Source organism: Vanessa cardui, chromosome 2 (assembly GCF_905220365.1).
Source record: "Vanessa cardui chromosome 2, ilVanCard2.1, whole genome shotgun sequence".
NCBI classification, from domain to species: domain Eukaryota; kingdom Metazoa; phylum Arthropoda; class Insecta; order Lepidoptera; family Nymphalidae; genus Vanessa; species Vanessa cardui.
In genome coordinates this window covers 8,462,291-8,477,262 of record NC_061124.1, presented here as the reverse complement: position 1 = coordinate 8,477,262, position 14,972 = coordinate 8,462,291, and the positions used below count along the sequence as shown (strand labels likewise).

The 14,972-nt window shown below is 32.1% G+C and overlaps 2 protein-coding genes across 2 annotated transcripts; one reads left to right on the top strand and one right to left on the bottom strand.

Annotated features, from left to right (window-relative positions):
• Positions 1-91: 91 nt before the first annotated feature.
• Positions 92-9,274, bottom strand: LOC124537732. Its single transcript, XM_047114626.1, has 8 exons — positions 8,990-9,274; positions 8,637-8,757; positions 7,816-8,563; positions 7,391-7,596; positions 6,386-6,495; positions 4,136-4,342; positions 1,099-1,325; positions 92-433 (listed from the first exon to the last, which is right to left on the bottom strand). The coding sequence occupies exons 1-8, from the start codon at positions 9,137-9,139 to the stop codon at positions 208-210; spliced, it is 1,995 nt and encodes a 664-aa protein (XP_046970582.1). The 5' UTR covers positions 9,140-9,274; the 3' UTR covers positions 92-207.
• Positions 9,275-9,612: 338 nt separating this feature from the next.
• LOC124537739 (decapping nuclease DXO homolog) lies at positions 9,613-12,557 on the top strand. The gene is made up of 4 exons (XM_047114634.1): positions 9,613-10,355; positions 10,788-11,049; positions 11,472-11,610; positions 12,225-12,557. Exons 1-4 carry the CDS (start codon positions 9,866-9,868, stop codon positions 12,480-12,482), a joined length of 1,149 nt encoding a protein of 382 aa, XP_046970590.1. The 5' UTR covers positions 9,613-9,865; the 3' UTR covers positions 12,483-12,557.
• Positions 12,558-14,972: the final 2,415 nt, after the last annotated feature.

The following is a 14,972-nucleotide window of genomic DNA, read 5'->3' as shown; positions in this document are numbered from 1 at the left end:
AAACTAGAATAATTAAAGATGTCCCAAGACGAAGAAGATAAATGAAAACTCTGTGCATAGATACTAAATATATTTAAAGAAATATTTAATCACAATATAACATATTTGTTTTCCCAAACCATTAAACACAAATAAAATTGATTTTTAATTCATAAAAATATATGTAAGATAAAATTTCTATATAGTCTTATAATGATACGAATCATGCTAATAGGTATTATTAAGGTAAAAATTCTTGTCTTTTATTTTATTACAGTCTTGTAACAAATATTTATGTTCGTCGTCAACTCGACCCCTCTTTAGTAAATACACTAATATATATTGATACGGGAAGACTGGAACATTGTGGTGGAAGAAAAATCGTAGCTTAACTCTTTCAATTATTTTCATGTCGACGAAACAGTACTCTGCAGCACAACAGCTCCCAGGTGTCCTGCAATGAGACAGATGGAAATTACAATATCTTATAATCTTTATATGTATATAATTTGGGTCTAGTGCTAAAAGGGCCAAAGTACATTTTGTACATGATTGGAATGTTTATATTTAAATTGTAAACAATAAATTGATATACTGCTTCACGGTATAAGTCTAACATTATTAATACCAAGGTTATAAGGCAAAAAGGCATATCTATAATATTATTTATATAGTGTTTTACCACTAAATGAATTTAGAGAAAATTATGCATGGAGATAATTTATGTCCCGAGGAAGGAAATAAACTACTTTTTATTTACCCACTGAGGGGGAAATAGGGTGATTGACGATTTGTGTTCTTCGCACGGGTTAAGTTGTGTTTATATTTTAACGACCAAAATCTCTTTATGGTCTATTTGATAAATTAATATATAATCCGTTTAATAGATATTTGCAAATTAACGATTATTATTGACATATGTGCTAGCAACAATAATGATATATATTATAATCCATAATTGTGAACTGTTCCTAAATGGTTGCAACAATCTTTATGGTTATTTTGTGCGTTTAAGTGGGTGTTAAGTGGGGTTCTTGATGGCTAAATTGAACCAGCACTTGCGATAAATGAAATAGATAATATTCTTATCTCATTGTTCAATAATCTTTAGTTATGTACCTTGGATCATACGTCACAGGTTTCGCTTTGAGAGTTTTGAATATCATCTGATAGTACTGTCTGTATTTCTTCTTCATTATAAGAACAATCTGTTTCCCTTCGAATGGAAACTTTGCGTGGTTTGTCTGCAACTCCAAATGCCAGTAGACAGCTGCCTTCGCCACTTCCAAGCTTGTGTTGTCTATTTCAACTATTTTAGGTTGCCGCATCCATTCATACATATTTTCCTTTAACAAGATATTTTTTTATTATAAGAAATAAGTCAATAATACCTAAGACTAAGGAAAAAAACATTACAATTGTTCTATATACTAACTGAATAACTTTACGGAAGCATTTACATACAATTATGCCTGATATTGTTCATCTAAATCTGAGTCTAATTAATTTCTATTATATTTAATTGTTAATAATATGCAATACGTCAGGATTATTTGTACGTGTACTTAAGAGTCTACGTCAAATAACTAATATATTCAACCACGAGAGGACCGAAGCCCAATAAACACCATTTTACATCGAATTGACGCGATATCATTGGTCGAAAATGAGATATTAAACTATGATACACATTTTTTTTATGGTATAAGTTGGTGGGCGAGCATATGGGCCACCTGATGGTAAGTGGTCACCATCACCCATAGACAATGACGCTGTAAGAAATATTAACTATTCCTTACATCGTCAATGTGCCACCAACATTGGGAACCAAGATGTTATGTCCTTTGTGCCTGTAGTTACACTGGCTCACTCACTATTATGGTTATGCAAATAAAAATACGTTTCGAGCGTCGATGAAACAGTATCGAAAGTACAATTAAAGTGGATATACATAAGTAGTTTAGTGGAATAGTATTTATATTATTATTAGTCAAGAACTATTAGTAATCCACAGTAGAGGTACTTAGCAATCGCGTGGCATACGTAAACATAAGACGCGGTTATCATTATTCCTTCATCGTTTGGAATATTTTATACGTTTGTTGTATATATATATATATATATATATCATTACATCGCGTAAAACAAAGTCTTTAACCGCAGTGTGTCCCTATTAATGCTTATATATTTAAAATGATGCATCGGATTTTGATGCGGTTTTCTTTTAAAGAATAAGTGTTTCATGATAAAGGTTTTTATATATAAAACGTGGAGAATGAGCTGAGATGGCCCAGTGGTTTGAACGCGTGCATTTTAACCGATGATTTCGGTTTCAAATCCAGGCAAGCAACACTATATATATGTGCTTAATTTGTGTTTAAAATTCATCTCGTGCTCGGCGGTAAAGGAAAAAATCGTGAAGAAACCAGCATGTTAGATACATGCAATTTCATCGAAATTCTGCCACACATACATTCCACCGTGATTTTATTTCGACTGATTTGAAATAATTTCCTTCTTTTTATACATTTTTGAAAAGCTAAGAAAACGATTATGTTTTTAAAATAATCTGCAGGTCAAGTTTGATAATGATATTTTTAGTTTTTAAGGCATTTTTGAAGAAAAAGAATCAAAAAAATATTGAAATAAATTAGTTTTCCGTCTCGCACTTTTAAATTTGGACCGATAATTATTGTTTAAATATTGACAAATATCCAGTGTTTAATTGTTTTTATAAGACAAAATAAAAAAATAGATTTTAATTGATACCTTTTTTAAAATAAATTTTTGAAGTTGTATTTTTGACAAATATATTAAAAAAGCCAAATAACGTGATAATTCAAAAATGGTTCACTTTTGGATTATGCATATGGGGGTTAAAATTATTGCAAATAGTCACCCCTATCACCTCCTAACGGATATACGTCGAGTTACCAATAACCCTGTATATCATTCTTATTCGCACATATACCAAGCACGAAATAAAATTAATAATTATTGGATTATAGTACGACACAAATTAGATGTAGCATCGGCAAAATTCGTAAAACCGATTACTGCCTATTTATACAACCAATAGAAATAGTTCCCTATCGCGCCATTCGACGCTATTCGTCGCTATATATTCTCACGTCAGAGAAAACAAGTGCATAAGTCGGCGTGTCAAATTGACGAATATATTAACTCATATGATATTACAAGTTATTACGTTTGTGTAAAGATCATATTCACATGAGAAATAAATATTGATAATTCGGATGTGTTCGGTTTTACGAATTTTGCCGATGCTACATCTAAGTTGTGTCGTACTATACTTTTAGCTTAAAATTTGTTTCTTTAATAAACTATTATAATTTTGGATTCATGAAAAAATGGCGCTTTCATTATTGGCGATGTTGCTATAGGAATTATAATATTAGATATATCGACTTGTGATGTGTAATAAATATAGATACATATATTAATCAAGAGTACATATGACTTCTAAGAAAATGACATGGAATATGTCTATCAGAGGCTTGTTTATTCCTTGGATTTGTATAGCTTATAGACTATGCAAAAGCAATATCCATTATTTACTAACACTAAATATACAAAATAATTTGTTTATTTCCGACATCACATTACAGACTTCTAAACTTGTTAGAGTTTATTATATTGTCCATGTAAAAAAAAGTAAAGTAACACCCTGTAAATTTCCCACTGCTGAGATAAGGCCTCCTCTTCCATTAAGGAGAGGGTTTGGAACATATTCCACCACGCTGTTCCAATGCGGGTTGGTGGAATGCACATGTGGCAGAATTTCGATGAAATTAGACACATGCAGGTTTCCTCACGATGTTTTTCTTCACCGCCGAGCACGAGATGAATTATAAACACAATTAAGCACATATATATAGTGGTGCTTGCCTGGGTTTGAACCCGCAATCATTGGTTAAGATGCACGCCTTCTAACCACTGGGCCATCTCAGCTATTATTGTCCATGTATTATATTGAAAAACCTTCCTTTTAAATCAGTCTTATCTACTAAAAAAAACGCATCTAAATCTGTTTTTAAAGGTTTAGGCATAAATAGGGATATAAGGACAGAGAAAGCGACTTTGTTTTATACTATGTAGTGATAATAACCGGATATTAGTTAATCAATAATAATACCTGTAGGAATTTTTTGCATCGAAAACTATCATATATGAAACTTATATGAAGTAGCCATTTCCCCGTAGCGAGGGAACAAACCATCATCCCAGTGAACGTATCATTCGGCAACACTGATATAAAATGTGTTGCCAGCATTTCCATTTTTGTGTTTTCGGCAACAACTCCTCCCAATTCGTTTATCATGGCCACGATCCTGTCACGATCCTAAAAAAAAATTAATTATAAAAAATATGTCAAAGAAATCATATATTTAGGAGCTGGGTATAATGGTGATATCAGACGGTTCATTCGAGTGAATGAATCATTTTTATTTCATTCCATGTCCAAACGGCTTAGCTGGCATGGCGTAAAAAAGAGCATTCATCCGTAGTTCCTTTAATGATGGCGTCGAATGACGTCGTGTCTCCGTCTGCTACAGCGTTCGAGTCAAAATGGCCAAATCCGAGTGAACGTTCACTCTGTGTCCTATTCACCTAATTCCCCAAAAATGTTAGCGAAATTCCACAAATTGGGGGAAAGAAATGTCCCAATTCCCCACACAGAAATAAAGGAAAAAATCATGTTTTTGTATGTTTGTTTTTCATTTCCTAACAATAAAATCCAATTTTCGAGGTAAATTTTCGTTAAATCATATCATCATGACTAGTCATGGTTACTGATGATCTTTTGAATCAGACTAGTCTAGTGGTTAATGCATGTATATAGTGTGTTTTTGTTACTATGCTAACTAATAATCGACTACAATTTAATTTTTGTACTAATTAAAAGACGGGTAAACAATCAATTACTGATCGTTTTGGTATCAAACGCATAAGTATAAATTCCCCTCATTTTCCCCACATGTGAAAATCCCCACACTAATCCCCAATCGACTTACGATTCCCCGCAATTTGGGGAATTCCCCACACATTGGCAACCCTGTCAGTCTGTTCATTTTTCGTTCATTCGGTGTGGGAATGAAAGATGCCAGCCGAATGAACCGATCCAACGTCGTTTCACTTTGTGTTTAAACGTGTCACTTTGAGTGAAAGATGCTAAATTAAACACATAAATGAACAAAATATTAACCGTCTGATTCCACCTTAAGAGTCGCCCAAGAGAGCATAGACATTGGTGCTTAAGAAAATGGCAAACATTCAATGGCAATTATTTAATAAACATTCTATTATTATCTGTATAAGTCGCAATAGTAATAAATATAAAAATAAAATAATAATACATGCTCAATATATAGAGAATGACTGAAAACATTGGAACACATTCTGCAGTATATTTAGTATCAACATTGCAACCGTGCCGGGTCTATACAACAACAACAACAACAACAGCCTGTAAATTTCCACTGCTGGGCTAAAGGCCTCCTCTCCCTTTGAGGAGAAGGTTTTTGGAACATATTCCACCACGCTGTTCCAATGCGGGTTGGTGGAATGCACATGTGGCAGAATTTCTATGAAATTTGTCACATGCAGGTTTCCTCACGATGTTTTCCTTCACCGCTGAGCACGAGATGAATTTTAAAGACAAATTAAGCACATGAATCAGCGGTGCTTGTCGGGGTTTGAACCCGCAATCATCGGTTAAGATGCACGCGTTCTAAGCACTGGGCCATCTCGACTCATTAATCAACTTTGCGCCCGGTCTATATTATCTATATTTCTATATTAATATTATAAATGTGAAAGTAACTCTGTGTCTGTCTGTCTGTTTGTCGATCTTTCACGACTTAACCGCTGAACCGAATTTGATGAAATTTGGTATGTCGCAAACTTGAACTCCAGGAAAGGACATACGCTACTTTTGTCATACTCGTGACAACGAACACTCTAAAATACGAGCAATAAAATAAAAGCCGCGACTACCATTTTTTTATTTTAAAGAATATGAATATTTTTTAATGATTGTATCCGAGATGGCTCAGTTGTTAGAACACGTGCATATTAACCGATGATTGCGGGTTCAAACCCAGGCAAGCCCCACTGAATATTCATGTGTTTAATTTGTGTTTATTATTTTCTCGAGCTCGGCGGTGAAGGAAAACATCGCGAGGAAACCTGTATGTGTCTAATTCATAGATATTCTGCCACACGTGTATTCCACCAATCCACATTGGAACAGCGTTGTGGAATATGTTCCGAAACCTTCTTCTCAAGGTGAAAGGAGGCCTTAGCCCATCAGTAGGAAATTTACAGGCTGTTGTTGTTGTTGTCTTATGTATCAAATTAAAGAATTAAAGTAATAAATACTTACATGTATTTGTTCAGAGAGCATGAAGATCTTTTTATCACATGCACATATTAAATTCTGTTTCATTTTCCATGAATCTTCAGATGTTCCACTCGGGGATGCATAGTCACTATCTGTAACAAATAAAACAAAAGATTTTAATAAACGGTAGGCATTTTAATGTTTTGTAGATTTATAATAAGTATTAGTATCATATAATAATACTAATCTCAAATTGCAGTGCAGTTATGTAAATATTACTAATAATTTCAAGAATATGTATTTATTTTGTTAGGTTGATAAACTGATTTAACAACTAAGATCTATCATTTTTGAATTTAGTTTAATATAATGTATGTACATCTTTTTAAGTCCAACTTAATACAGATATTAAATCAATATATGTACAGAAAATTTATACAGAAATTACAGCACATTATTCAGTTTTAAATATATATTATTGTATGGAGGAAACACATCTGATAGAATGTCGAAATTAGACTCATGCAGGTTTCCTCGCATGGTTTTCTTTAACAACCAAGCTATATGTATTGTAAACAAGTAAAGATATGAAAATGCAGTACTTTGGGTGACTCACAAGCATCTGCTAAGATGCATATGTTCTAGACAATGGTCTATCTAACCTCAGTTGAGCTCTGCAGTTTCACTCACTTTCAATTTAGACTATTGACATTACGAGATTGTACAATTGTACAGTGTATTATGTATAATACAGGACCACATATTTAATTTATATTACAGGCAGTCCTCGTATTACGGCATGTAAGGTTCTCAAGATACGCGACGTAAATAGAAACGAAACGTTTTTTTCTTTTTGCTTTGACGTTGACCTCACGACAAGTGATTTTCCATTTACTGGAAATCGAAACAATTGACGTATGTTTGAGGAATAGTCTCAAAACATTGTCGTTCGTAACTGAATCGACGTAAGTTGAGGCCTGCCTGTACTGAATTTTTGTACTCAAAATATATAATACATCATAAAGATTCCTGTGTATATTTTATTACCTGATACCTCTTCTGGAAGACATGCTTGAATTTTACTTATTACTTGAGTTTTTGAATTTATTGGACTATAATTTGTGGCCTTCTTCTTCATCTTGTAGTTTTGTATGTACTTCTTAAATGGTAGATACACTGATGTCTTTGCTTTACCATTTTCAATGAATTTGCGGAAGCTCACCTTTTTAGGAGTACTTTGGCGACTGAAAGACCTTAGAAAAGGAATATCCCTTTTTATTTATTTTTTTAAATACTTAATAATTCAGATAATATTTTACAATGTATGAAAGGAAGGTTAATTTATAGGAAAATAAGAAATCCCCAGGAAACAGAAGAAACAGTTTCAATACTTTCTCAAGCAGTAGGTTAGTGCATTCCCATAAAGCGCTGTTGTAGGTCCCAGGCATGCCTAAATTTTTTGTATCACTCACTCATTTCCTAATTTGGAAAAGAAATTTTTAATGGGACTGTTAGATATTGGTGTCGGCTTCGGTTCAATTTTTTGACATTCTATCTCTTGGTAAATGTCTTCAATGGACCAACCTATTTGTCGCCGGACAGCTTTAGGCTTCCTAGTTTTTACGATCATTGGAGCAAAATCAACACAATCAATGCCAGCATCACTGAAGGTATCAACTTTAAAATGAAGCACTTTCAAGTGCTCCAAATATCCAATTTTATCAGAGAACATTTCATGACACACAGGACAGACAAAGTGATGGAGTTTGACATTATTTGTGCATTTATTTAAATGTGTCACATAATCCCCATACTGATCGTACTTCTCGTCACAAAGTACACATGAAACATTAACATATTCTGGAATGCTTGTCGTGGGTGATCTAGACAGTGAAGTTTTTGTTGGTGTGACATCTGCAGCTACTAAAGTTTCATTGCTGCTTGAATTCTGAAACTGATTGTGCTCGATTGTGCATGTGACATGGCAGGTGTGTGCACCGTAATTGTTATAGGACTGACTGCAATAAACACACTTAATGGAGTCTATATCACTGTCAGTTTCATCGCTAGTCTCATAGCATGGACTCAATTGACTCGCTGCCCTTTCCGCTTTCAAGAAATTCTCATTATTTTCTTCCTTTATGTACTCAGTGTGCACGTGAAATTCTTGATTGTATAAGTCATTATAATCAGTAACAGCAGGTTTATCGATTCGCATATCTGTAGATTTAAGTATTTAATTTAATATTGTAATAGAATTTAAAAAATATAATTATTAAAAAAAAGTTATTACCAGGAAATTTTCGTATTAAGTCGTCAATTCTTTCACATTGTAGTTTAAACAAGTATGCAGTACTCAGATTTTCAATGCAAGATGTACACACACGGTCTGATAAACCATCACCCTCATGAATCTTAAAAGTATTATTTTATTATTAGAAAAATATTTTTATTTAAAGGGAAGCAACAAATGCTTGAAGTAATATAAATAATAAAAATAATCATTATCATTTAGTATTAATTATTATCAATAGTTAAGAAGACATTCATTAATAACACGAAATAGCGATAATTTTTAAACAACAACAAACACAATATTGGGAACTATTTAAAAAAAACAAAGGCCTTCGGTAAAGCTAAATTTACCTGTACATTAGCAAAAGCCATAACCATTTCCGATAATCGAATCGTGTCATCTTTCTCAAATATCGAACAAAAATCCCCGATTTTTAAACACAACCTGCACTTATGAAATAGATTATTTATTTCCATTTCCACTACTTTGCGTCTCAACATGCATCACGCCAACATATTAATCAAGTAGCATTTTTCTACTTGTTAGTTGTTACAACATATAAAACTTGTTTTTCAACATTTTGAAATTCGAAGTTCAACGTACAAAGTGACAACAGGCATTGATCAATGTTGACAATGATTTAAACGCGTGGGTTGTCAGAATCAAATAATATAATCAGGGCTGTGCTGCCAGAAGGGGCTTTTCATTATTTGTAGTTATTGGGTTCTATGAAAATTTTCGTTAGTTATGAAATGACCACCATTTGGTCACTGGCACTTGGTTTTCGTTGCTATCGTGACATTCCTCTTTCCTTTTTTTGATACTACGGTTGCCATAGGCAACAGACGCTTAGTAGCCCAAACAAGCGAATGACTTTTCGAATAAAATGTATTCTATCGTGATCTCTATTTATAAATTAATCTGTGTCATTCATCATTACCATTTGGTATTTGACATTGACAGCCAGGAGTTGATACTTGATTCAACTAAAGGCCAAGTATAAACTAACCGAGAATTTAATTATTATTTATTTAAAAACTTAGAACAAAAAGCTTAGTAAAATAACCTATAACGCTATTTATAGTTATTTAATTACATACTAAGTTATAAGAAATAATAATCTATACGATATACATTATTTATCTTATAATTTAATGATTTACAATAATTTTGGGCAAATGGAGATGATGTTTTGCAATTAAGTTCTTTTAAAAATAATCATCAACATGTTTCAACCTGAGCTCCGCGTTGATAAAAACATTTACCAGAAGTCTTTTCCAAAATTTGACAAACCTAAAATCATAGGATATATTAATATTGAAAATGTTAAATATATACGTAAGATTTGTGAAGAAAAAGTCAATTTTGATTTAAATTTGCACATTGATAAAGTCAAACGAAAACCTGTAGACTTAGATGTTAAATTGACAGAATTACTTAAGTTTTTACTTGAGCATGAGGCGAGATTAAATTTACCTTTACAAAATAAACTAAATGATGCTCAGTTCTTCTGTTATCGAGGACTGATGACATGCGTAGCATGTACTCCATATGAAAATAAAGACCCATGGGAAATTGTTGCTATATTGTATAAAGGAAATATATATCTATGTGCGAGGGAAACTCCTGATAAAAAAAAACAAAAGATGTCGATGTCAGAAAGAGATAAGCAATGTACTTCTTGGGGTTTCAAGTTTGAACAGTATATGCTTTCTGGTAAGTAAAATTGTTCATACATGTTAAAGTTAGTTTAATTAATTATACTTTAATATTGGTCCTCTGTTAAGAGAAATTTCATTGATATAAATGGTACCTCATTAATTTAGCTTTTTCCCATATTCCTTATGTGAGTTCTGGAGTTAGAATATTAGAATTATTAAAATTGTAAATACACACATTGCAGGGTTCCTGCCAATGAGTACTTAAAATGTATGTGATGCTTAAAGTTACTTAGGATAAACTCTGTGGTATGTGTCGCCACAAAATGGAATAGATAAGTGTTTTTAAATGTACTGTTCACATTCTTCTCTAAAGTAAACAATGATTAATCTATTTTTTATACATGCAACATTAGAATATTATTATTATTTGATTCATATGTACAGCTGAAATGTTATGTTTTTAAATCATATCTATTTAATCCTTCAGATACACCTGACACATTGCCAAATCCAGATTTACCAGTAGATGAGACTGAAGAGTTTTCATTAGTAATGACCACTAATTTAAATGACCATAAAATTGTCTATGGTGCAGAAATGGATGGTATAAGATGTGACAAACTACCAGTGTCTTCTCTACCTGATACAAATGATCCTGAAGCAATTATACAATATTTATCTTCCCAGCAATTCATTGAACTTAAAACAAACAGGCATATTGAATATTCAAGACAAGAAAAATCTTTCAAGTATGGGCTATTTATAAATATACTTCTAACTTCCTATCCTCATTATTATATACATATATACTTTAAACTTCCTTCATATGTATCTAAATAGTTGATTGAGTAGTATTACCTGCTTAAAATTTATAAAACCTTACCTAAACAATAAACAAATCATCACTCTGTACTTTACCTAGGTGTGGTATATTAAAAAAAAAGTAGCCTATATCCTTCCCTATCTCTCACTATCTCATCACTCAAACTATCTCCTTACCAAATTTCATCTAAATTGGTTGAGTGTTTTGAGTGCAAAGAGGTAACAAACAAGTTTACTTTTGAATTCATAATATTGCTATAGATTTTCTTTTTCAGGTAAAGTTATAAACATAATATGTTTTAAAAACACATTAAAATTGACATTTGATTAACCTTAACATATTTTTCAGGAGATTTAAAACAAAAAAATGGTGGTTACAGTCATTTCTCGTTGGAGTAGACACAATACTTTGTGGATCAAGAAATGACAATGGAATTGTAGAAGAATTAAAATTATACAACATAAGAGACTTGCCCAAAATGTCAAAGGTATTTAACTTTACTACATTACAAGTTTCTATAACTTTTTCCAATCACAGGAAGCGTAGGACAAATAAATAAAAATTACATAAATTTTTTGAATAAATGGTATTCATTATACATTGTTTGGAAAAATTTCATCATTCATCATTATCCATACCAAACATATTCCTTTTTTCTAGGCAAATGAAACATATTGTGTCTAAAAAACATACCACAAATAAACCATACAATAAATATTCGAAATCAACAAATGACTTAACCAAAATTGGTTATGTGGTTAATACATATTATAAATAAAAGTGACATTTTAGCAAAATCTCCATGCTTGTTGAGAACAGCAATAAATAAGCAAATATAGCCCATACAAGCAGTGAAGATAAGTGTTGACATGTTACCCTTTGGTAAATAATGTGGTAGAATAGTGTTGTATAATGTATTGCATAGAAAAACGTTAGGTTCTTTAACAACCAAAATAAAATCTTTATGTATTAGATACCCAATTAGTCTTGATCTTCCTATTTGATTTCGATCTTGTGTATGGAATATTCCATTTAGATCTATCTTAAAATTAAAATTCATACATCAAAAAATAAAATAAATATATTTCCTTTTGTTTTCAGGGTTATTGGGATCCGAATGTTTGCTTTAATTTCTTAGATACATTTTTTACATTCGTCAAAAGATGTTTAGCAAGAGAAATAAAACGAAAATATGGAGAAAAGTTTTTAAATAACATACAAGATTTACCATTATTAAGCTTACATTTCAGCTGGTCTCCTGACGGTGCTGTCCACGTCTCAGATCATTATTGTCATGATGATGATCCTATATTACATGACTGGTTTTTACAAAATTATGGAAAATTAAGAAATGAATAATGTGTTTTGTACCTACTTGATAATTATTGCACACTGTAAATATTGTTTTGTATAATAAAATTTATATTTTTATTGTGTATGTTTTTATATTATATTAACTCTGTAAAGCCATTACTAAAAAATGGCACACCAAACACTTCGAAAAAGTATATGACTGCCTTAAAAACCAAATATGACATTGTGTCATATGTATTTAGGAATTATCCTGCGCTTACGATGACTTTAGTTTGCAAAAATTACTTTTTGTCACGCCCCTTAAGAGATCGATGCATTACAGAGGCGGTGGGGGTCTTTTTTTACAACAGGTTACGTAACATTCTTTTTTTTTAAATAAAAAATTAAGGAATTAAAACTCCAAAATTGGCAACCCTTTTCATTTACATTTTATGGGGAATCCCTTGATTGTATTAGTTACACTTGAGTTTAACACTCAAGTGACCATTTTTACCCTAAAGTAATGTTTAAAGAGTAGGAGGGGGAGTACAGAAAAACGTTACGGTGCGTTACAAGGGGAGGAGGGGGCGTCAAAAATCTTCAAAAATTGCGTTACGTAATACTTGAACGCTCCCTAAATTAAAAAGTGACTTTCCTAGCTAAAAATATTTTCTATGAAGAACTTATCAAAATCAAAATTATTCAAGTAGGCTTTTGCAAAGCACTTTTAAATCGTCATTTTACAATCAAGTGAAGCTATCACATTATTATTCCATATTATAAATTAGCAGGAGCTATTTAATTTATTTTATTATATTTATTACAATTATTATTGTAATTATATAATTGATCAATAATTTGTAAAACTGTAATTAATATTATTTTATATGTCATAGCATTTAATACTGGCATGTAACACTATTTCTTATTTTAAATATTATTGAGCTGTAATTATAAAACAATTTGAGTATAGCGTTGGGCATTCTAACAAAGGAAAGAGACAATGAAGCATCATTGTAAAACGATATTATTATTTTGGCCATCCCGAACTACTGAAATTACACACGTATGATCAGATACGTATGAGGTAAAAAAAATATATAACAAGAATACCCGGCACTTAGCATCCAGACATAAAAAGTGATTTGTTTTTATGAATATAGCTCAGCTTTCTTGAAACTTGTGCTCTGGCTAGCATTTCTTCTTATCTAAAGTGTCTATTACGATTGTGATAACTATAGCAATCGTTAACTTTAAATAGATCGCTGCTATATGATGATGTGCTGCGAGAATTCCAATACAGGAATATAATATATAATCTTGGTGGTAGGGCTTTGTGCTAGCCCGTCTGGGTAGGTACCACCCACTTATCAGTTATTCTACCGCAAAATAACAGTACTCAGTATTGTTGTGTTCCGGTTTGAAGGGTGAGTGAGCCAGTGTAACTACAGGCACAAGGAGCATAACATCTTAGTTCCCAAGGTTGGTGGCACATTGGCGATGTAAGGAATAGTTAATATTTCTTACAGCGTCATTGTCTATGGGTGATGGTGACCACTTACCATTAGGTGGCCCATATTCTCGTCCGCCAACTTATACCCTAAAAAGAGAAGAGTATAGCATGCTGCCTTTGAAAGATAAGACACTTTTAGAATACACGTAGAGATAATAAAAACGCGCAACGGGAGTTTAAGAACCAAGGAAGTCCAAGGCGTGGAACTTCACACGCATCCACTGAAGTTAAACAGTAAGGTTCTTCAAAACTGATAAAATTTAAAAGGTTCGCTGTCATAATAGCTAAAAGTACGGTGATATCGCTGGTTGCAAAATATGAATGATGAAGGTTCATTAGGTGCTGATGTGCAAACACAATCAAAGGACAGACAACTTGTTAAGACTTTAAACTCTTGATGCGTTTTCTTGATATTTCCTAGGCAAGTAACATTTTGTTATTCGGGCAATGTATGAAATATGCACGCTACGCTTCTTCTTTACTTGCAATAAAGTATCAAAATTGAATACTTCGTGAATCCAAAAATATTGGCAATCACTTATATGATGGCTTATAATATTGTTTTTAAATTTTTTTTTGTTTGTCTTCATAAAAACTGGTGGGGCAAGACCAAAATTTTATTTGAAAAAAAGGCACATTTTCTGACGCTCTCTAGTGGTAACAAACTCCTGATAATTTCTTTCTATTGTCAAAACAGTTTTATTTTCAAATGTATTTATAATAATGCAAATATCTTCACTTTAATTTAATAGAAGCAACGGGTTTGAATACTATCTCGTTGTAGATATCAACAGCTTTATTTTAATTTAAATATAAACTATATGATAATGTTGATAATATTTTTTAATATTAAACGTACTTTACGAAATATTTCAGTAGGTAGTATTACCACCATTTTGAAAGCCGCTTTAACCGCGAGGCTTTTGACCGTTGTCTATAATGCCGCTTCTTCATGCAAGCATTGGCTGGTTGGCTCTTTACCAAGGCTGCAGTGTTCTATGAATTTTATTCTACATACGGTTTCGACATATAACTGAGCTTAG

What these genes read in the sequence shown, in the direction of transcription:
- LOC124537739 (XM_047114634.1), top strand. Translation starts at nt 9,866, where the DNA reads ATGTTTCAACCTGAGCTCCGCGTTGATAAAAACATTTACCAGAAGTCT. An exon ending in TGAACAGTATATGCTTTCTG is followed by an intron (nt 10,356 to 10,787) that starts GTAAGTAAAATT and finishes TTAATCCTTCAG; the next exon opens with ATACACCTGACACATTGCCA. An exon ending in ACTTGCCCAAAATGTCAAAG is followed by an intron (nt 11,611 to 12,224) that starts GTATTTAACTTT and finishes TTTTGTTTTCAG; the next exon opens with GGTTATTGGGATCCGAATGT.
- LOC124537732 (XM_047114626.1), bottom strand. Translation starts at nt 9,139, where the DNA reads ATGTTGAGACGCAAAGTAGTGGAAATGGAAATAAATAATCTATTTCAT. An exon ending in TTTTCCAAATTAGGAAATGA is followed by an intron (nt 7,597 to 7,815) that starts GTGAGTGATACA and finishes TCCTTTTCTAAG; the next exon opens with GTCTTTCAGTCGCCAAAGTA. An exon ending in TCTTCCAGAAGAGGTATCAG is followed by an intron (nt 6,496 to 7,390) that starts GTAATAAAATAT and finishes TATTTGTTACAG; the next exon opens with ATAGTGACTATGCATCCCCG.